This window comes from Pantherophis guttatus, chromosome 1 (assembly GCF_059756535.1).
Source record: "Pantherophis guttatus breed Tessera chromosome 1, ASM5975653v1, whole genome shotgun sequence".
Classification (NCBI taxonomy): Eukaryota; Metazoa; Chordata; class Lepidosauria; order Squamata; family Colubridae; genus Pantherophis; species Pantherophis guttatus.
The window spans coordinates 333,007,389-333,031,042 of NC_142063.1; the positions used below are offsets into that span (position 1 = coordinate 333,007,389).

The 23,654-nt window shown below is 44.4% G+C and overlaps 1 protein-coding gene across 13 annotated transcripts in view; it reads left to right on the forward strand.

Annotated features, from left to right (window-relative positions):
* Positions 1-7,518: 7,518 nt before the first annotated feature.
* Positions 7,519-23,654, forward strand: part of AUTS2 (activator of transcription and developmental regulator AUTS2) — a 1,102,353-nt gene continuing 1,086,217 nt past the window's right edge. For all 13 annotated transcript variants that reach the window (XM_087889442.1, XM_087889478.1, XM_087889448.1 and 10 more), the window contains exon 1: positions 7,519-8,248. In XM_087889442.1, coding sequence (XP_087745568.1) covers positions 7,928-8,248 — 321 coding nt within the window. In that variant the 5' untranslated portion in view covers positions 7,519-7,927. The remainder of the gene's footprint in view (positions 8,249-23,654) is intronic.

Genomic DNA, 23,654 nt, shown 5'->3' on the forward strand with positions numbered 1-23,654 from the left:
TATTCATGAATCTCTTGTTTTTGATGGTGAAAGTGACCAGTTGAAAACAGAAACGTACCAACTTGCAGGGTTCCACTTTGTAATTAATTGGTTCTTTGACTTAATTGCAGGTTGCACTTCATAATTAATTCAAAGACCAATGTGGAATCCAATTTAATTACAGGTAAGCTCTAACATCTCAGCGAATTAATCAGGGTACCAATACTTCATTCACCGAATACTATATTTATTTACACATGATGTCCATTAAGTTTGCTTTTCACCGCAAACATACAAAGGAGATTTTGGTAACCCCTGAGATTATATGTCAGTGACAGTATGTTTATCCCGGGACTTCCTGGTTTGACATTGCTCTTCCCCAACTTGGTGACCTCTAGAGGTGTTGAGCTTCTATTGTGATATTTTCTACACAGAACAGCTAATGATTTTTCTAGCCAGGGGTTAAAAAAAAGGGAAACCAATGAATTGGAGAACAGCACATTGGGAAGATCGTTACAATGTTGGGGTTTATGAGCATCTCAAAATTACTTACTTAACCCTCTCAAATACAGATAGTCATCGCTTACTGACGGTAATTGGGGCCAAAAATTGTTGGTAAGCAACAGTCGTAAGGCACGATTATCACATGGCTATGCAGATTTACGACAGTGTTTTGGCCGTCCCAGTTGTCATTGTTAAGTGAATCTCACATGGCTGCAGTGTTCCACAGTAATGTGATTGTCATTTGGGATTTCCTGCCAGCTTTCCAAATTAAGTTTGCTTGTCGGAAGCTGGCACTGAAGGTCACAAATGGGGATCATGTGGTCATGGGATGTAGCAATGCCATAATTCTGAGCCGGTTGCCAAGTGCACAAATTGTGATCATGTGACTGCAAGGAACATTACCACAGTTGCAATTGTGAGAACCAGTCCTAAGTCCCCCTTGTTCAGCGCCTTTGTAACATTGAACGGTCAATGAACGAGAGGACATTAAACAAGGACTATAATATATCCCAAATGCCAGAAGTCTGTTCTGGAGGGTATCGCATGTGAGCTGCGGTGGCTGAGCTGTGGTGGTGCAGTGGTCAGAATGCAGTGCTGCAGGCTATTTCTGCTGACTGCACTTTGGCAGTTCGAATCTCACCAGGCTCAAGGTTGACTCAGCCTTCCATCCTTCTGAAGTGGGTAAAATGAGGGCCCAGATTGTTGGCGGCAATATGCTGACTCTGTAAACTGCTTAGAGAGGGCTGTAAAAGCACTGTGAAGTTGTATACAGTTCTACAGAGGAATTATTGAGTCAGTCATCTGCACCTCTATAACTGTCTGGTTTCGTTCTGCAACCCAACAAGAAAAACATAGACTTCGGAGGATAATTAGAACTGCAGAAAAAACAATGGCTACCAACCTGCCTTCCATTGAAGATGTGTATACTGCATAGGTCAAAAAGAGGGCTGTGAAAATATTTACAGACCCCTCACATCCTGGACATAAACTGTTTCAATTCCTATCCTCAAAATGATGCTATAGAGCACTGCACACCAGAACAACTAGACACAAGAACAATTTTTTCCTGAACGCCATCACTCTGCTAAACAAATAATTCCCTTGACACTGTCAAGCTATTTACTAAGTCTGCACTACTATTAATCTTCTCATTGTTCCCACCACCCCTCTCCTTCTACTTATGACTGTAACTTTGTTGCTTGGATCCTTACGATTTATATTGATATTGTTTCCTGATTGCTTATTGCACCCTATGACTATCATTAAGTGTTGTACCTTATGATTCTTGATGAATGTATCTTTTTCTTTTATGTACACTGAGAGCATATGCACCAAAGACAAATTCCTTGTGTGTCCAATCACACTAGGCCAATAAAAAATTCTATTCTATTCTATTCTATTCTATTCTATTCTATTCTATTCTATTCTATTCTATTCTATTCTATTCTATTCTATTCTATATAAGTCTAAGTGCTATTGCTATTCAATCAATATTAATGCCATTATAAAAGAAAACTTAAGCTTAGCAAGAAATAGCCAAATGTTGAATCCATGTTAGGGGCTGTAGACTTGATTACATGTTGGGGTTGTTGTGTTCATGTTTGGCAAGCTATATTTTTTCGTGTTTGTCACAGTGGGATATGGGATACTTGCCTTGGCTGTGATCCAACAGGAATAGGAAAAATGCTTCGTATTCATGGATAGTTAGGAACAGAACTCTATCTGATCGAAGCCATGTTTTTCTTGATTATTTATTTATTACCTCTTTTCTTCAAAAGGACCCAAGTGATGCAGAACAGAAAAAAAAACAAACTCTGGCTCCACTACATAACAATTAAAAAAGGTTTTAAACCTAGCACAATCTAAATGTTCATGGTGTCCAAGGAAAAAATATCACACCTTGTTTGGGTTTCTCCAAAGATCTGAGGATCAACTCTAGAAACTTGAAACTGAATTCAGCGGACACAAGTCATCATCAAAATGGGAATTCTTTATAAACCCATGGTTCTGTTTGTGGTTTTCCAAAAGGTGTGTGCATTATGAAAAGAGATTGCCATTTCTGCTAATTTGGTCATCTTAAAACCCCTTCCTTCCAGTGATGAAATTCATTTTTTTTTACCGGTTCTGTGGGCGTGGCTTGGTGGGTGTGGTGTGGCTTGGTGGGCGTGGCAGGGGAAGGATACTGCAAAATCCGCATTCCCTCCCCACTCCTGGGGGAAGGATATTGCAAAATCTCCATTCCCACCCCACTCTGGAGCCAGCCAGAGGTGGCATTTGCCGGTTCTCCAAACTACTCAAAATTTCCGCTACCGGTTCTCCAGAACCTGCTGAAATTTCACTTCTGATTCCTTCATTCTGGGTATTGCAGTATTTCTCTACCATTGTGTATATAATAATCTTGCTGCAGTTACCATATAGAAAACTAATCTTCCATAACCTTAAATTATTATCCATATGTCCTAATAAAAAGTTCTGGTTTTATCTCAATATCTATCTTTAAAATTATTTCTATCAACATACATGTTTTTATCCATTACTCTCTTAGTCCATTGTATCATTTACTTATCCTTCTTCAATTACACATAAACAAAACCACATTTTTGCAATCACATTATAATCATTTGTACATAGCTGTTTCAAATTCCCATCTTATGTTGCTCATTTTGTCACCTTTCATTTCATATTATCTTTCATTTAATTGGGGTATGTAAATCATTGAAAATTAAATCCTCTGCAGACAATTATTCTCTTGACTTCAAGGTCTCCATGTTCCTCTACTAAGCAATCTTGATATGACAACCACTTCACTTTGCTGTTTCTTTTCGATAAAGGTGCTTCTTGTGCTGGGGTGAATAAAGGTATCTTCAGGAACAGCCCAAGCTTGTATTAATTCTATAGTCTTAATATGACACTTGTCATTTAATACTGACAGAATTATGCATTTCATGCATAATTGAAGCTACACCTTCACTTCCCTGCATATATTCATCTCCATTCTACAAGATTAGACCATCATCATTTAGATCCAATTAAATCCTTCTTTCTCTTCATTTCACCTGCACATAGCCATTTTTCTTTTTCCTTTCTCCTTCCATTTCTCTCTCTCCTTCCTTCCTTCTTCCCTTCCTCTCTCCCTCCCTCCCCATTTTCATTCCACATCATCTTTCCATATGTCATGGATAGATCTTTCTCTCTCTCTTTCTTCCTCCCTCCTTTTCTTTCTCCTACCTTCCTTCCTTCCTCTCCCTCCCTCCCTCTCCTCCTTCCATCCCCATTTTCATTCCACATCATAACTTTCCATATGCCATGGGTGGATCTTTCTTTCTTTCTTTCCTTTTTTTCTTCCTTCCTTCCTTCCTCTTTCTTTTTCTTTCTCTCTCTCTCTCTATCATTCCTTCCTTCCCCTTCCGCCCTCTCTCCCTCCCCATTTTCATTCCACATCATAACTTTCCATATGCCATGGGTGGATCTTTCTTTTTCTTTCTTTCTTCTTTCTTTCTTTCTTTCTTTCCTTTTTTCTTCCTTCCTTCCTCCCTCTTGCCTTCCTTCTTCCTTCCTTCCCCTTCCTCCCTCTCTCCCTCCCCATTTTCATTCCACATCATAACTTTCCATATATCATGGTGGTCATCAGATGGACCTTTACTGACCATCATGATTTTAATCGGATAGACAGAGGACCACCCCTCAGCCTTCTTTGCTTTTTGCTTGCTTTTGCTTTGCTTTTTAATTTATATGCCGCCTTTCTCCGGAGACTCAGGGCGGCTTACAATGCGTTAAGCAATAGCCTTCATACTTTTGTATATTTATACAAAGTCAGCTTATTGCCCCCACAATCTGGGTCCTCATTTCACCTACCTTTGAAAGGATGGAAGGCTGAGTCAAACTTGAGCCTGGTGAGATTTGAACTTGCAGTAATTGCAAGCAGCAGATGTTAATCTGTTAATAACAGTGCTTTAGTCCACTGTACTACAGGCTCTGTAGTCTTGTGCCACATGCAGCATTTCCTGCTGACAGGAAAGTCAATCCTTCTCACCTTGGGCACATTTTGGCTAGTATACCCCAAACCTAAGCTCAGTTTTACCCTACACCCAACTTCAGGCAGTCCTCGATTTAAAGTGAGACATTTGCTAAGTGAGCTTTGCCCCATTTTACGACCTTTCTTGCCACAGTTATGATGTAAATCAAGGCAGTTGATAACTTAGTAACCTGATTATGAAGTGAATCTGGCTTTCCCCATTGACTTTGCTTGTCAGAAGGTCTCAAAAGGAGATCACACAACCTTGGGACACAGCAACGGTCATAAATATGAACCAGTGGCCAAATGTCTGAATTTTGATCTCATGATCATGGGGATGCTGGAAAGGTCATAACTGTGAAAAAAGGTCAATAAGACACTTTTTTCTGTGCCATTGTAACAATCACTAAGAGCCTTGGTGGTGCAGCGGACTAAAGTGCTGTTAAGTAGCACTTAGCTGCCAGCTGCCTGCAATTACTGCGAGTTCAAATCTCACCAGGCTCAAGGTTGACTCAGCCTTCCATCCTTCCGAGGTAGGTAAAATGAGGACCCGGTTTGTGGGGGCAATAAGTGGACTTTGTATAAAAAAGAACACCGCTTAGGGGGGCCCGAAAGCCCTACTAAGCAGGTATATACAAAAGTATGAAGGCTATTGCTTAACGCATTGTAAGCCGCCCTGAGTCTCTGGAGAAGGGCGGCATATAAATCGAACCAATAAATAAATAAATAAACTAAACAAACTGTTGTAAATCGAGGACTACCTGTATGTATGCTTGAATCTCTAATCTAGAAACTACAAGGCAAGCCAATACAGATAAGTCCTTGATTTACGACCACAATTGTGCCCAAATTTTTTGTTGGTAAGTGAAAAGTTTAAAGTGAATTTTGCCCGTTTTACAACCTTTCTTGCCACAGTTGTTAAGTGAACCACTGTAGTTAAATTAGTAACATGGTTGTTAAGTGAATCTGTTTTTTCCCACTGACTTTTGCAAAGGGTGATCACATGACCCTGGGACACTGCAACGGTCATAAATGTGAGCTGGTTCCCAAGCGTTTGAATTTTGGTCACGTGACATGGGGATACAACAACAACAACAACAAAATATGGTCACCGGTCACATTTTTTCAGCGCCACTGTAACTTCAAATGGTCACTAAGTGAACTGTTGTAAGTCAAGGACTAACAGAGTGTGGTGCAGAGTGCTGACACCCAGTTTCAAGAAGTGTCTTGAATTACCATTATAGTTTCCTTTTCTTCCAAATGGCCAGAGAAGATAAATCCTGGGTTGGGGGGGGGGTCGCAGGGGAGGAGTTGGAATCGTTTCAGGGGGTCCATCTAAAGATTTGGGGCTTCAGGTTGCCCGACCCTCGCCCAAAACTGAGAGATACAGCGGTGGGGAGGGGGAGAGGAAGAAGAGGAGGAGGAGGAGAAAAAAATAGGGGGGGGGAGGAGGAAAGTTGGCTTCCCGGCAAAAAGCGTGCGATCCTGCCACAATCCACCCTCCTTTCCTCTTCCAGGGGCGGCAGCTCCCGCGAGAAGCCCCCTTCCCCATTCATCCCCCTTCTCAGCTGGAGCCGGCGAAGGGCAATGCGCAAACTCGGCGCGCATGCCTGTCACTCAGTTCGCGCGTTTAGAAAGAGAGCTTGATTTCACACGGTTGGGAGAAGGGGTGGGGAAGAGGAGGAGGAGGAGGAGGGGGGATCAGAGATAGAAAGTTACCCACGTGACCGAAGGGGGCGGGAGAGAGAGAGAGAGAGAGAGGGAGCCAGGCAGGCAGGCAGAGGTGAATGGGGCTGGAACCCTTTGCTGCTGCGGCTGGAGGAGTATTGTGGGGACAGAAACCCCCCTCCGACGTCTGCACCAACCGGCCCCGGGAAGGATTTTGTACCCATCGCACCTTCCCTCGCCGGCCCCTTCTCCTCGCCCCACCCCGCAGTCTAACGGATCCTCCTCAAGCCCCTTTTCCTCTATACTTCACACACTGATTCCCCCCCCCACACACCCCATATTTTCGCGGGGAGGGGGAAACGGCGCCAGCCCCTCCACTTTACACCCCCGATTTTGCTCCCGGCGTCTATCAATCTCCTTTCTTTTAGACGGGCAAGCGAAGCGAAGGCCCGTCCGATGAATCCCTTTGTGTTGGGATCCTCGCAGGCGCAACTCTGCCTCAGCCCACCCCTCCACCCCACCCCCTCACATCCCCCTCGGCGACGTTGTCCCGATATCTCCGCGCCCGACGCGGCTCCCCGAGCGGTTCTAGCTCCCGTCCTTCGGAGTGAAGGACTTGCCTCCGAAGGGTCGGTCGGGGGGAGCGTCGCCCCCCTCACCCTCCCTCCCTCCCTCCGCCTGACCGAAGGGACGAAGACAGGACTGTCGGGGAGTTGGGGGTCCGCGGGGCCTTGACAAGGCGCGCGCCGTCGGCTGTGTGTGTGTTTGTGAGTCTGCCCTGCGAAGTGGGGGTCCCCTCCCCACACACCCGCCAGGTGCGAGGCTCCAGGACAGCCCCCCCCAGCAGCGCTTTTCTCCTGCCTACACCCCCCCCCCAATAAAATCTCGACGTTGTCTGAGGGAAACAGGAGCGGGGGGGGGAAACTCCGTTAAAAAAAAAAACCACCCCAAAACAAAACGAAGCAACTTCTCTTCGCTTCAGGCGCTTGTCTGCCTTGCGAGGTATTGACAAGTGGGGTGGCGGAGTGGGGGGGGGGGCGCCTTTGATTTTTGGCAAACCCCGAAGCGGAGAAAGCTCCGAGCGAGAAGTAGTTTTGAGAACCCCACATCTCCCCCCTTGCGCCCCCCCCACCAGATCAACACGGGTTTCCAAAGGCGCGGTGTGTGCCCGTATAACGCGTGTATGTGTTATAGAGGGGGGGGGAGGTGCGAGAGAATCAAGAGCCAGCCACCTTTACTGTCTCGCCTCCTTCGGATCGGAGCGTTCCGTTACTCTTAATTTATTGCCTGCTTTTTGCAGCGGGGGGGGGAGGGAGAGGAAGAGAGGGGGGGGAAGACGAGAGAGAGAGAGAGAGACGGGTGGGGGGGGGGAGTCTTCGCAAAGGAAGGACCAGCGAACAGCCATTACTTTGCTGGGCTTGCTCAGAGCGTTCTCGACGTTCTCCGCGCCCCCCCCTCCTTTCCCGGGGCTGACATTCCTTGGGAGTCTCCCGTCTTGCAAACCCCCCCCCCCGCACCGCCGCCTTCCCGCCGCTCCCCCTTCTCGCTTCCTCCAGCTCTCCTTCCCTCCCTCGCTTCCACCGGAGGGGGGTGGGGGAAACCGAAGTTGGCGATCGGGTGGGGGGGGGAAGAGAGAGCGAGGGAGCGAGCGAGCGAGGAAGCAGGGGAGAAAGGGAGGGATAAGGCAGTGTGGAGTTGTGGAGTGGAGGGCGGGCGGGCGGGCGGCCGGGAGGGGGGGGGGGTTTGCGCGGATAAAGAGCCATGGACGGATCCGCGCTCTGCAACGGCTTCCGCAAGAAACGGCGATCCAGATCGCAGCGCGATCGGGAAAGGCGATCCAAAGGCGGATTATTACAAGGTGGCCCCGGCGGGGATTTGGGGGTCAGCGGCGGTCCCGGGGTGCCGCGGAGAACCCGAGCGGCTTCCATCCTTTCTTCCTCCGGCTCGGATCTTGAAAACAATGGCAAGCCGCCGTCCCGACCGAAACCCCCCCGGAGGAAGCGGAGGGAGTCTTCCTCTCCCGAAGAAGATATCGTGGACGGCTTCGCCCTGGCCAGCTTTGTCACTCTGGAAGCCTTGGAGGTAAGGGACCCCCCCCCCGCCCCAAATCTCCCCTACCCCGCATCGCTTCCATCTCAGCGGCTCCAGGGAGGTGGGGGGGGGAGGGAGAGAGAGAGAGAGAAACCGGAGAAGTGGAGCGCGGGGAGGGTGTGTGGAGTCGGAAGCGTGGTGTGTGCGCGCCGGAGTCCCATTGTTTGCTGATGGGGGAATGGCAGCCGAAAGGGAAAGGGGGAAAAAAAACCGTGTGTGTGTGTGTAACGTCTGCGCGCGTGGAAAGGAAAGAGCCTCGCGCCTCCCGGCTGTGTTGGGATAACAATGCAGACTTGGCACGCGCGCGCGCACCCCCGCCTCTCCCCCTCCCTCCCCGCCCGCTTTCTCCAAATATTGATCGAGCTAGATACGGCGAGGGCGCGCGGGTGTGCGATGTGTGTGTGTGTAGAGGAGCGCGCGCGCACGTGTGTGTGTGTGCCTGCCTGTGTGTGTGCCTGTGTGTGAGAGAGTCTATTTTGGTTTGGGCTGCAGTTTGACGGATGCGCCGATTCTGGGGAAAGGGCGTTTGAATCGGGTTCGCCTGCGCTCGCTCCAGCTGTTGGGGAGTGGTGCTTTGCTTCCTTACGGGAGGGAGGGAGGGAGGGAGGGAGGGAGGGAGGCAGGAGGAACCGGGTGTGTGTGTATGGGGGGCGGGGGGGGGAGGCGTATTCCCCGGGCCTGAGAAACCGAGAGGAGGGGCCTGGTGGAACTTGCAAAGGGGGTGTGTGCGCGAACCATGCTTGATTGGACTCTCCTTCGTGCTCCAGAAGGGAATATATATATATATATTGTCCCTTTAAAGCGTGTGGGGAGCCGGAGAGAAAGAAAGAGGATGGATGGATGGATGGATGGAAGGAAGGAAGGAAGGAAGGAAGGAAGGAAGGAAGGAAAGAAGGAAAGAAAGAAAGAGGGAGGTGGAAGAAAGGGGCAGCCGGAGAGAAAGAGCTGCGTGTCGGAGAACGGTCTCCGAGTCTAATCTCCTTTCTAAAGGGGTTGGTCGTCCGTATAGTTGACAGCTGCCCGAAGTCGGAGATTCCGCGGCGGCCGGCAAAAATAGAAAGTGGTTGCTGGGATCTTGGTGGGTGGGTGGGTGGGTCGATGGGGGAGGGACGACGACGACAGGCTGAGGAGTTTGCACCCACCCCCTCCCAAACAATTGGGCAGCCTCTCCTTCTCCTTCTTCTTCTCGGCATCCCGATCTAGGCTCGATCTGATCAGAGAAGAGCCGAACAGGAGTGAAGCGAGATCTTATACCTGGAGATGCATTCTTGCAGTGTGGAGTTTGGGGGAGGGGCGGGGGAGGGAGGACGGGTAGATTTGGAAGATACCAGGTGCGATATCAGGTGCTATTAAATGTTGACAAGCCCCCCCCTTTTTTTTGATGATGATAAGGAATGCCAGATGGGCAGTAGACTGTCCTCTCCTCCCCCACTCCCTGAGTCTAGTAGTCTTTGGAGGGACCTATGACCTCCTGTTACAATCACCTTGAAGCCAGTGTTTTGTCAATTTCAGCTTTTCTTTTCTTCTTGGTCAGTTTCACAGAACTTTGATCCTGAACTTCTGGGGTGCCCTGACTTTTCTTTTCTTTTCTTTTCTTTTTTTGCATTGGTCATTTAAAGTTTTAGCCTGCAACATCAGAGGCAGTTTGTGTGAAGATGTTTCAAGATGTCCTTCTCCCCCAGGTCACATTTGAGAGAGAGGGAAAAAATGAAAATGTTTGAGCAGGTCATTGATTTGGAGAATTGACTTTTCCTGTCTTTTTATATGAATGGAGAGGGTGGACTAGATGACCCAAAGGTACCAGGTCTGGTATGGTTGCCATTGGAGAACTGTTGTTTAGATGTATCTGCATGGAGAAAGATTCATAAAAGAAGAGTTTATGTGCTTTGATTTGGTGTTCTACATTTCTTGGGAAAGCTGACCGAATTTGGGCTGGCGTTCTTTTCTCCTTCCAAAAAGTACTTTGTTGAATGTTAACTTCCAGACAGGCCTTGAAACTATCTCTGGAAATGACCAGACGGTGACCTAGATGAAGCATCAATAATTATGAAATATATTCCAGGAATATAGGATGTGGATGTGCCATGTGTGTGTGTGTATGTGTGTGGGATTCTAAAATACAAGTAATCCTCGACTTACAACTGTTCATTTAGTGACCATTCCAAATTAACAGTGGCAGTGAAAAAAGTGACTATTTATAGACTGCTTTTCACATTTATGACCGTTGCAGCATCTCCATGGAAGTGTGATCAAAATTCAGACACTTGGAAACTGCCCATATTGATGACGGTTGTACTGTAGTGCTTTGGATCATGCAATCACGTTTTGTGACCTTCTGTCAAACAAAGTCAATGGGGAAAGCAGATTCACTTAACAACCATGTTACTAACTTAACAGCTGCAGCGATTTCACATTAAACGATTAACTGTGGCAAGAAAAATTGTAAAAATGGGGTAAAATTCACTTAACAACAGTCTCACTTAGCAACAGAAATGTTGGGCTCAGTTGTGGTCATAAGTCGAGGACTACTTGTACAGGTCCAATCATCATCCAGGTGACTTCTGCTTTGACAAGGATGAGTTATTATATGAAGTCACTGTATCCTCAGTTGACAGAATTGTAAAGAGACATTGATTTTCACCTTGTATATACTGAGTTATACATTCAACTGCCCCTGAGTTTTTACATTTCCCAGTTCCCTTTCTGCCTGTTTTACTTTAAAAAAAAACCCAAACAAACTACTAACATTGTCATCTGTTTTATTCAAGTAAACTTTCCTTTGATTGAGCTCAACTGTTCTTGACTTCATGGACGCGTCTGTTTTTTTAACAGTACACGAGTGGTTTGCCTCTGCTTTTTTCTAGCATGCTTTCTGATTTCCCAGTGAATCCTGCCTACATAGCATCTCCAAGTGGCCTCCCATCCTAGCCATGTCCATAACTTGATATTTTGAAAGCAAATGTGACATAGAATTCAATTTAAATTAATTTGAAGATTGCTTTGGGTTTGTAATTCAATATATAGGGGTTTGTACCCTAATCCGAAATGTGGGTTTTTCTTAATGTTAAGTGTTCAGATAGAAACTGTTGTAACTCTGCAGAGGAGTACGGATGAAGAATTTGGATGAAGAAATGTAAAAATTGTTAACAGAAAGTAAACAGTTACTCAGTACCGAGGAAGGGGAGAGTTTGAGAAAGAGACAATTCTGTCTTGATTCTGTTTGGTATGAGATAGAGCAGAGGGGAAACTTTCAAAAGGTTTTCAAGATTGTGTTATTATACTTTATAAGAATAGAGTTCCGGTAACCCTTGCACCGTCTGTTCCTTGCACTGGTTTACCTCTTAAGGGCTGACAAATTCATAATCTCATGTTACAAGTTATACTGCGTTGACTGTTGCTATTTATATATTACTTGGATTTTAGCAGTGTTGATTAGTTGCAGGATCCCATCTGAGTCAGTCACCCTGATCAAAGGTGTATTCAGGTTTGTGCTGGAGCCCATGGCCAGAGAACCTTTCTCTCTCCAGAATATGTGATTATTAGGTTTGTTTTTTTTAAAAAAATGCTATATTCAGCTACTGAAGCTAATTACTGAAATATTGAAAAATATAACCTGTAAATTCCGTTTATTTATTTTGTGATTTGGGTTTTCCTTTTTCAACACTTTTTTGTTTTTCTTTACTTGTCTTTACTTTTACTTTTCTTAGTAATACATGTGAATTTATTTAACTTCCAAGGTCTTCATCTAAGCCTTTCCTTGGTCTTAATTCCAAATGCAATAACCTACTAATAAACTACTTTGTTTTACTTATTGGTGTAAGCATCCTATCAAAAGCTTCTCCTTATGCTTGCCGTAAGTAATCTACAAAGTCACACAACCCAGAATCTGAATTTCCCCTGGTTAATAGGAGTGTGTATGTTTCAAAGCATGGTTTTCTTTGAGTAAGATGGAGAAGAATCAAATATTGTTTCTTGCAGAAATAAAAAAGAGTATATAGGTAGTCCTCACTTAATGACCACAATTTAGCCCAGAATTTCCATCACAAGTTGTCGTGGTCATTAAGTGCATCGCGACGTGACCTGACTCGATTTTAAAATTGTTTCTATGACGGTGGTAAAGCAAGTAATCATGATGGTTAAGGGAATCACGTGTTTTTTAAGCAAATCCATTCCCCTGAATGGGTGTGTTTTGCTGGAAACCAAGGGAAAAACATTGGAAATTGGCCAAAAAAAAGTTGCAAATTGCAATTGTGTGACAGCAGGACACCGCAACCGGTCATAAATGCAAAATATGATCAAATGACTCTGCCAGGATGGAGAAAGAATGTGGCAGTCGTAAATTCAAGGTTGGGGTTTAAGGAACTTTTTGGGAGCCCGCCTTAATTTCAGTCATTAAGTGAGGACTAACAGATCATTTTAAGTAATGCTACAGTAAATCTCTGATAATGAAGTCATGATTTAAGCAATAGTCCCTTGGTCTTCAAGAGACAGCAGCTCACTGGAATGGAATTTTAAGGCTATTTTAACTTCCTTCATAATGTAAGAAACTCAAGTCTTGTCATAGTAAAAGTGCAAGAGAAAAAATAATGAGATGGATAAGTGAGAACCTTGCACTTGCCTAAACACTTATCTCAACACATTTCAAAACATCCTTCACAGTCTGCCCCCCCACCCCCGAAGATGGTTTTCTTTGAATCATAGTTTACTGAATGTTCCATAATTGCCTAGTAATATGTAATAAAGGTAAAGGTTCCCCTTGCACATATGTGCTAGTCGTTCCCGACTCTAGGGGGCAGTGCTCATTTCCATTTCAAAGTCGAAGAACCAGTGCTGTCCGAAGACGTCTCCGTGGTCCTGTGGCTGGCATGACTCAACGCCAAAGGCGCACAGAACGCTGTTACCTTCCCACCAAAGGTGGTCCCTATTTTTCTACTTGCATTTTTTATGTGCTTTCGAACTGCTAGGTTGGCAGAAGCTGGGTCAAATAACGGGAGCTCACCCCATTACGCGGCACTAGGGATTCGAACTGCTGAACTGCCGACCTTTCGATCGACAGGCTCAGCATCTTATGTAATAGGAAGCCGTTAACTATGGTTTAAAATCACGACGACTAAGTTCACGCATCCTACTAAGCCAACATTACAGCACAGCTTGAGGTTGATGTCTTGTTTAAAGTAGGAAAGCATTTGATATAAAATTATATAAAAATGTCAGTGTGAGTAATGGTGGCAAAACCCTTCAATAGTCAGGTGCTTCCTGAAATTAGAGCTTATCCTCTGTGTGCGTGTGTATTTTTTTACTTGTTTTCTGCATCTCAGAGGGTATAAATTGTATAGAACTGAAGCTGTAAAGCACTGACTTGGGAAAACTCGAACCAACATAATTGGACTGTCTTTTGAGTAAGCAGGCATGACTGCTCCTTGACATCTGAAGAATAAGCCGGATCAGTTCATACTATCTATATCATCTGTTTAGATCTGGAATAAGTCCGAGTATCCATGCCATACGTTTATTAATTCCTTAAGAAAGTGACTTATTTTCCTCTGCTTGTATGACTGCCAATGTTGAGGCCAGAAAAAGAGAAATTAAAAAGTCTGTTTTGAGAAGATGCTGACGAGTGCCCTAGGTTTGCCCGTGCATGCTCTGATTTACTGTTTCTCCTCTGAAACCCTATTACAGGTAGTCCTCGACTTACGGCAGTTCATTTCGTGACCGTTCAAAGTCACAATGGCACTGAAAAAAGTGATTCAGGACCATTTTTCACACTTACCAATGTTGCAGCACCCCCATGGTCACGTGATCAAAAATTCAGACACTTGGCAACTGACTCATATTTATGACGGTTGCAGCATCCTGGGGTCACGCAATCCCCTTGTGTGACCTGCCAAGCAAAGTCAATGGGGAAGCCTGGTTCACTTAGCAACCATGTTGCTAACTGAACAACTGCAGTGATTCACTTAACAACTGTGGCAAGAAAGGGGGCAAAATAGGGCAAAACTCACTTAACATTTGTCTCACTTAGCAACAGAATTTTTGGGCTCAATTGTGGTCGTATGTGGAGGACTACCTGTTCTACAAAGGTCTACAAAATTCACTGCCCTGCATCAATTGGTACCCAAAAATGCAAATGTTTAGTTCCATGCAAAAAAAACCTTGCATTCCCCACTCGCCCTCCTCTGCTTTCCGTTCATGTTGCTTTGTGGTTTGTATGAAAAAAAAATCGGAATGGTTTCTATGAAGGAGAACTGCAAAGCTGTCAAGCCACCATTTACTTTGAAAGCCCTGTTTGAAATTCCTAAACCAATAGATTTGTAAGCAAGACCCGTGAAGAATTGCTGCCTATGGGAAACTGAACACCCCCCACCCCACCCCCATAAGTTTTCCAGAGCTGTCATATTTCCGGCAAAATGCTACTCTGATGGTAGTTTTAAAAACATCACAGTTCAACAAGAAATATATTGGTTCACCTCTAGAATGCATCTTTCTTCATAAATCTGGAAGTGTTCTAAAACTGGCACAAAATTCTTGGATAGAAGTGCCTTTTATCCATATATTAGTCTGTTTTGAGTTGAGTCCAATTTCTGGTGACTTCATTGAACACATTTATGCAGTTTTCCTAGCAACAGCATAGACATTATGAGAAAACAGAGTATTATAGCTATTTTTTGGCATTATTTCTTTTTTGCAGAGCAAGGATTTGTTAGTTGCTCGCTCATCTAAGTACTAACTGGGTCCAACCCGGCTTAGCTTGCAAGCTCAGCCAAGCTCTGCTAAAAGCACTGGGACTTAGGGGCAAATGACAAAATGTGCACTGCAACACAAGGATACAAATTGCATGACTTACCTATTTGCGTACAATGTTGCAACGTCATTACAAAAGGCCAATTCGTGTTCTACCTTTGAGAAGGATGCACAGTTTCTATGGAGGTTCTCCATCAAAGCCAATGCAATCCTAAATTGCATTAAGAGAGGGATACAATCAAGATGGAAGGTACTAATACCACTCTATAAAGCCTTAGTAAGACCACACTTAGAGTACTGCATCCAGTTTTGGTCACCACACTATAAAAAAGATGTTGAGACTGCAAAAAGAGTGCAGAGAAGAGCAACCAGGATGATTAGGGGACTGGAGGCTAAAACATACGATGAACGGTTGCAGGAACTGGGCATGGTTAGTCCAGTGAAGAGAAGGACCAGGGGAGACATGATAGCAGTCTTCCAATATTTGAAGGGCTGCCACAGAGAGGAGGGGATCAAGCTATTTTCTAAGGCACCTGAAGGCCAGACAAGGATAATGGATCGAAACTGATCAAGGAGAGATTCCACCTAGAAATAAGGGGAAATTTTCTGACAGTGAGAACAATCAACCAATGGAACAGCTCACCTTCAGAAGTTGTGGGAGCTTCATCACTGGAGGCTTTCAAGAAGAGACTGGACTCAAAAATGGTGTAGGGTCTGCTTGGGCTCGATGACCTACAAGGTCCCTTCTAATTCTGTTAATCTGTATCCGTATCATCCACGTGTTGGTTGTCCCAAAGGTGCTGTTCAAAAGGCAACTGGACTTCCTTGTTTTTTTCCCCTTGAAAACGTTTCACTTCTCATCCAAGAAGCTTCTTCAGTTCCTGCCCATTCAGCCAGAACTGAAGAAGCTTTTTGGATGAGAAGCGAAACATTTTCAAGAGAAAACACACACACACACACACACAAGAAAGTCCAGTTGCTTTTTGAATAGCGCCTTTGGGATTGTATGCTTAAGGCGAAGTGTACAAAAACAGTACTGTTTTCAAAGGACTTCTTTTCAAAGAATCCCATATTGATCCGAAAACTTGTTTCAAGAACATAAAAGAATATACAAACAAAGCACCAAGTGCTTAAGAGACAAGTATATTCATTGTTGTACAAATCCATTGCAGGTACTTATAACCATAACTGGGATTGGAATACCCATTGCTAAGCGAGCAGGTCATTAAGTGAGTCTTGCCTAATTTTTATGACCTTTTTCGCAATGGTTATTAAGCTAACCATGTGGTCATTAAGCAAATCTAGCTTTCCCCACTGAGTTCACTTGTTGAAAGCCAGTTGGGAAGGTTGTAAATGGCAATCACATGACCCCATGTTGTGGCCCATCAGCGGCCTGTGCAGATTGTAGCTGATTCCGACAACGAGGAGGCTGGTGTGCTGCGCCAGCAGCCTGTGCAGCTGGCACTCGAGTCGGACAGTGAGGAGGCTGGAGAAGATGTGGTGCCAGAGGCAGGGATTCAGTCAGGGCCTTCAGAACCTCCAGAAGCTCCTTTAAGTGAAGAGGACAAAGAGGAGGAGCCTCTTCTCGATGCATGGGTGCGCAGAGCTGCCAAAAGGCAGGAGTGGCTCCTCAGGAGGAGGTCTCCTCGAGAGTAAGGCTTGGGGCTAATTGGCCACTCCCTTAGCCTATTTAAGGAGGAACGCCACTTGCAGCAAACTGTAGGGAACAACCTTAGTTCAATCTCCTTCGCGTCTGGATTCTCTGCAAAATTGCTTCTGGGCTTTCTGCCAACTCTAGTAAGACTGTGATTACCTTACCTTAGAATTCTGGTAGGCTGTTAAGACAGTTTATTAACAGCCTTTGGTTGATAAAGACTAAGTTATTTGAGTAAAATAAGTTTTGTATAGAGTTTGCGTGTGCTGGGTTCTTTGGGGTCTGTAGCTGGGGCAGAACACCCCAGGATGCCACAACTATTGAAAATATATGCCAGTTGCCACGTACCTGAATTTCATAATGTGACTGTGGGGATTCTGTGATAGTCATAAGTCTGAGGACAGTTTGTAAGTCACTTTTTTCAGTGCTATAACATATAACATGAATGGTTGTGAATTGGTTGTCATCAGTGGGAAGAATGTACAGGTAGTCCTCAACTTACAACAGTTCATTTAGTGACCGTTCAAAGTTACAACGGCACTGAAAAAAGTGACCTATGACTGTTTTTCACGCTTAATAACCACTGCAGAAGTTTCATAATCACATGATCCAAATTCCGATGCTTGGCAAGTGGTCCATATTCATGACGGTTGCAGTGTCCTGGGGTCATGGGATCATCTTTTGGGACCTTCTGGCCAGCAAAGTCAATGGGGAATCCAGATTCGCTTAACAACCACGTTAATGATTTAACAACTGTAGTGTTTCACTTAAAGACCGTGGCAGCAAAAGTCGTAAAATGGGGCAAACTCACTTAACAAATGTTTCACTTAGCAACATAAATTTTGGGGTCTCAATTGTGGTCATAACTCGAGGACTACCTGTAGCTGATAAACGCTGGATGAGATTGTGCCAGGAATGGTATTGTTAGAGAGGGAATTTGGGACAGAAGGCCCCCAAAGGGCAGAACGAGGATCTAGGTTGGCTTCACACATCCTGAAGAAAGTAATGTAACCTATTTTAAATCTCAACCATCTCCCAGACCATTAAACGTAGAGCCTGTTGTAAAGTACACCATCGAAAGAATATTTGGAACGTATCCACCACATATTTTAATTGACCTAATAGCCAGATCTGGATGTTAAACTTTTATCAACAACACTGCTTGGTCTGTGTTTCCTGAAATGGTTCTGCAGCCATGAAAGCTTTAGTGCAATTATCACAGTTTGTCCTTTTCTGCATGTTGACTCTAGAGGTAGATGTATTTGCCACTGGAGGATAATCTTCTTTGCATCCGATGCCCCAATCTTTGAACCATTCTGAATGCATTTGCCTTTTAAGATGTGACAATGCACAATGTAGGCAATCATCTTCTGGAGGAGAAAGCAATTATTCATAAGAGGAGGGCCTTGAAGGATACTGTGAGGCCTGTCCCAACTTGGAACCTTAGCAAAGAAAGACCTTCGACTCCATTTGTGGTGAAAGGTATACTTTTACTAAAAGCTAAGTGGGTTACAGTAAAGCAAAGCCAGGTCTGAGATTCGCGCATCAAAATTTTCCGGCTAACTTTTCCTCCGTCCCATTCCTCCCCTTCCAGGTCCCCTATTATCCAATTAGATTTGAACAAATTGTTTTGGGAATGATCTCTACAACATCGGGATAGATGGTGAGCCGTTGCATTCCATTCCCATGGCTTTGACCTTGGGCTGGTGAGATGATGTCTCTGGTCAGTGTTTCTCCCCTCCCAAACAGCTCTCTCCCCCCAAAGTTCATCGCAGGCTGGCAGCAAGCAAGGCGAAGCTGATGCATATGAATGGCAGCTCTGGCTGATACATTTAGATCTAGAGAGGTTTGAGAGCTGCTTCTGTTCAAGAATGGAATTTATGTCAATGTTGGAGTAGCCTGGCTATTATGTTAATAACCAGGTGGGGCTCAGATCCTAAACACAGGTAGTACTCCACTTACAAACATTTGTTTAATGATCCTTCAAAGTTACAACGACACTAAAAAAAGTGACTTATGACCGGTTTTCACACCTACAACTATTGGAGCACCCCCACAGACATGTGATCAAAATTCAGGTTCTTGGCAACTGGCATGTACTTATGACAGTTGCAGTGTCCAGAGGTCACGTGATCACCTTTCCAGCCAGCTTTTGACAAGCAAAGTCAGTGGGGGAAACCAGTTTTGCATAATGTCCACCCAATTCACTGAATAACTGCAGCGATTCCCTCTACTGTGGCAACAAAAGGTCGTAAACTGAAGTGCAACTCACTTAATAACTGCCTCGCCTTAACAATGAAAATGTTGCTCTCAGTCATGACCATAAATTGAAGACTATCCACCCATCTTGGACAAAGAGAAATAATCTAGTGCTAGAAATAGGTTTTTGGGTTACTCATGAATGCATGTTTATTTATAAATTTATTAGTCCAATTTATATGACGCCCTTCTCCGTAGATTCAGGGCGGTTTACAATGCATTAAGCAATAGCCTTCATACTTTTTTGTATATACCTGCTTATTAGGGCTTTCGACCCCCCCTAAGCGGTGTTGTTCTGTACAAAGTTGGCTTATTGCCCCCATAATCCGGGTCCTCAATTTACCTACCTTGAAAGGATGGAAGGCTGAGTCAACCTTGAGCCTGGTGAGATTCGAACTTGCACTAATTGCAGGCAGCTGGCAGCTAAGTGCTAGCACTTAACAGCACTTTAGTCCGCTGCACCACTGAGGCTCTTACTGAGAGATGTTCTCCATCTCCCAAGAGTTTGTGTGTGTGTGTTTCTGTATGCCTTCAAGTCAGCCTAGCAACTGCATTGGTCCCAGTCCCTGCAGTTATCTTGGCAACAATTTTCAAAAATGGTCTGCATTGCCTTATCCTGAGAGCTGAGAGACCGAGACCAGCCCAAGGTCACGCAGCTGATTTTATGCAGGGTTGAAATTCAAGTCTCCAGCTTTCTAGCTCAGGGCTTGAGCTGCCACACCAAACTGGTTCTCTGTCTCCCCAACAACTGGAAAGAAATGTAAGCCTCCATCCACTGTGGCCCAGAATTTTCTGCAATGCTCCTTTAGAAAGCTCCAAACTCTGCGTGGGTGTGGGTGTGGGTATCAAGGGGACAGAGAGCCCCTTCTCCTTGTCCTTTTACTTTTATAAATAACTAAGGGGGTATTTGGTGTTTTTTTTTTTTTTTTAGGAACCACCAACATCTTTTGTCCTGCTGTTTCTTAGACGTTAATCTCTTTTTTCTAAAATTCAGATTGAATCTAGCGAGCTCCAAAGAGATCTTCGAAACTTGCATCTTATCCTGTGTAAATACAGGTAGTCCTCGACTTAACGACAGCAGTTGAGCCCAAAATTTATTCAATTCAATTCAAACCTTTATTGTCAGAGTACAACGTGTGTACAATGAAATTGGCTGAGCCTCCCTTCGTGCACCCCCCCAACCCTCACTTATGTTGCTAAGTGAGAAATTCATTAAGTGACTTTTGCCCGATGCATTAAGTGAATCACTGCAGTTGTTCAGTTAGTAATGCGGTTGTTCAGTGAATCCGGCTTCCCCATTGACTTCGCTTGTCAGAAAGTGGCAGAAGGGGATCACGTGACCTCAGGATGCTGCAATCATCATAAATATGAACCAGTTGTCAAATAACAGTAACAGAGTTGGAAGGGACCTTGTAGATCATCTAGTCCAACCCCCTGCTCACGTAGGAGAGTATCTGAATCAGGGGTGAAATGTAAAATTTGTTACTACCGGTTCTGTGGGCGTGGCTTGGGTAATGTGACTGGGTGGCCATGGCCAACTTTTTTTTAAAAAAAAACTTTTCAAAGCATTTTTTCTAATGCTTTGAAAAGCCTCTGCCAATCAGGCAACTCAGCTGGGATCGTCAGAGAGGCTTTTAAAAAAATACCTCTCTGCCGATCAGGCAACTCAGCTGGGATCATCAGAGACTTTTCAAAGCATTTTTTTTACCACCTCTTCAGCCAAGAGGTTGCAGAAAAAAATGCTTTTAAAAGCCTTTGACGATCCCAGCTGAGCTGCGCGATCATCAGAGGCTTTTTTTTTTACTTTTAAAAGCGTTTTTTTGTCGGAAGAGTTTGTAGAAAAATGCTTTTAAAAGTAAAAAAAAAAAAAGCCTCTGATGATCGTGCGGCTCAGCTGGGCATGAGGGTGTGTGTGTGTGTGCAGGGATTTTTGCTACCAGTTCTCCGAACCACCCGCTGCCATCGCTACCAGATCGGACTACCTGTACGTCCCTATTTCAATGAAAGCATTGTTTGAAGCAGTTCTTAGAGAAGCATTGGCACATGTCCCATGCTTGGGAGTGTGCAGATACTGACTTTTGGGCACACTGCTCTCCAAGTACCACTTTCACTTAGTGTTCATTAGATTAACTGGTGTTCTGTCAATATGTGTGATTGTAATTGGCTGGAAAAGAGGAGAAAAGAGAACCCTGGGCCAGTTTCTGTAGAGGCTGTAGTCCTGTTTTCTGCAAATGGCCAGCTGTCTGCAAGGAATATAAATCCTTCCATTCCCCACTATCCTGTCAGAGCTGAAGAAGCTTCTTGGGTGAGAAGTGAAACGTCTTAAAAAAAAACCGAAGAAAGTCCAGTGACCTCTTGAAAAAAGCACCTTTGGGACAATACAGTAGACACATTGACAGAAGAGGGCACAGCTCCAGAGCAGTGTTTCTCAACCTTGACCACTTGAAGATAGGTGAACTTTAACTTCCAGAATTCCCCAGCCAACATGCTGGCTGAGGAATTCTGGGAGTTGAAGTCCACACATCTTCAAGTGGCTAAGATTGAGTAACTCTGCTCTACTGTGATGGTGGACCAGTTTTTGTTCCCTAGGGTGACTAAGCATTTGGGATGTGCTATGGCCTGCAATAAATGGGGGGCTATGCGGGGGGGATCATCTTGTGCATTTGGATATAGCCTGGATTTCTCCTTTGCTTTTGGAGAGCAGAGTTTTGAGATTTTCTTAGTTATTTAGAAGTATTTGAAACTAGTATTTTATACTATGGTTTTTGAGCATCCATATCATGAAATAGCAAGAAATCAATCAATCAATCAATCAATCAATCAATCAATCATTCAAAATAGAACTGTAAAGGACGTTGAAGGTTTTCTAGTCCAACACTCTGTTCAAGCAGGAGACCTTATACCATTTCAGACAGGTGGCTGTCCAGTCTCTTCTTAAAATCCTCCAGTGATGAAGCACCTACAACTTCTGAAGGCAACTTCCGTTCCACTGGTTAATTGCCCTCATTGTTAAGAAGTTTCTCCTCAATTCCAGGTTGCTTCTCTCCTTGGTAAGTTTCCATCCATTGTTTCTTATCTTGCCTTCTGGTGCTTTGGAAAATAAATTGACCCTCCTCTTCTTCGTGGCAGCCCCTCAAATACTGCAACACTGCTATCCCATGAATCACGCTGCCTAATGATGGCAGTTGGTTGGAACAGACTCAAGAGTTGGATATGTCCTTCATGTTGACTAACAGTAGCCTCCAGGTGTTTGGACTTCATTGCCTTAGCCAGCAAATCTAAAGGATCCAGATTGGAAGATATTTCTCTTGAACCAAACTCTATAGATCAGAAGTCCAGAGTCCCGCGCTTTGGAATTCTGCCAATGTATTCAATATGTGATGCTCATATTTTACCGCCCCAGTAAATGCCTCTGTCTCTGGTTAGCTTTGCAGCAGAGAATATATCCCTTTGGATGTCAGCTGTGAAAATGCACACTGGTCCAGTGCATTGGCTAAATGGTCTCCCTGAGAAAACACAACACACTCTCCTGACACACAAACAAATGTTCAGGAGGCTTTCTCGCTCGCATTCCAGATCTGTCTAATATCATTCCCCCCACTGAGTGAATATAATTGTAAGCAGTTGTTCAATTACTTTTCATGTGATCCTGCCAGATGTTGCTTGCAGCTCTTCTGTGCTCTGAATGGAGCAGGAAGAAAAGTGATCTAAAGCTGTTGGAGAAGGAGGAGAAAGAAGGCGAATGATCACCTCTCCCTCTCTCCCTCTCCCTCTCCCCACCTCTCCCTCCGTCCATCTGTCTGTCCCTCTGTCTCTCTCTCTCCCTCCCTCCCTCTCTCTTTCTCTCTCTCCAATTTGCAAACAGTTAAGCTAATGCTGACAGACAGAAATAAAGGTCATTTCATGAGTGCTACAGCTGGTCCTTTTTCAGTTAAGTGGAGAACACTTGTGGGGCTTCATAACATGCTCTTCAGTGCTTTAACTAAACGTTTGGCAGTAATTTTATGTGGTGGTTTGGTTTTATGTGTTTTCGAGAGGTCAATGGGTCTGGTGAGCTACTTGATCAGTGTATATTGTCCTCATCACCATCATCATGTCCATCATCATCCCTCCTTCTCTTTTCCCTACCTCCACAAAAAATGCCATTGTGAACGCCAAGATTTCAGTGATCTGTCTGTCTGTCTGCCTGTCTCTCTCCATCTATCTAGGGTAGGGTAGTGTAGTGTAGGGTAGTGTAGGGTAGTGTAGGGTAGTGTAGGGTAGAGTAGGGTAGGACAGGACAGGACAGGACAGGACAGTAGAGAACAGTTATTTATTGGCCAAGTGTGATTGGACACAAAAGGAATTTGCAGTGCATAAGTTCTCAGTATACATACAAGCAACAAGTGATAGATCATGACCATATCATAAAATACAATAATCCTGCCTGCCTGCCTGCCTGCCTGTCTACCTACCTACCTACCTACCTACCTACCTACCTACCTACCTACCTATCTATCTATAAATAAATAAAATAAAATAAAATAAATAAATAATTTTATTTCTATACCGCCCTTCTCCCGAAGGACTCAGGGCAGTGTACAGCCTATTAAAAGCACAAAGACAGACATCAATTAAAAATAATTAAAATTATTAAATAATTTAGGCTCAGATTTAAAACCCCAAAAATTTAAAACATCCAATTTAAAATCACTACATCGATAGCCCGGCCTGACGGTCTATCTATCTATCTATCTATCTATC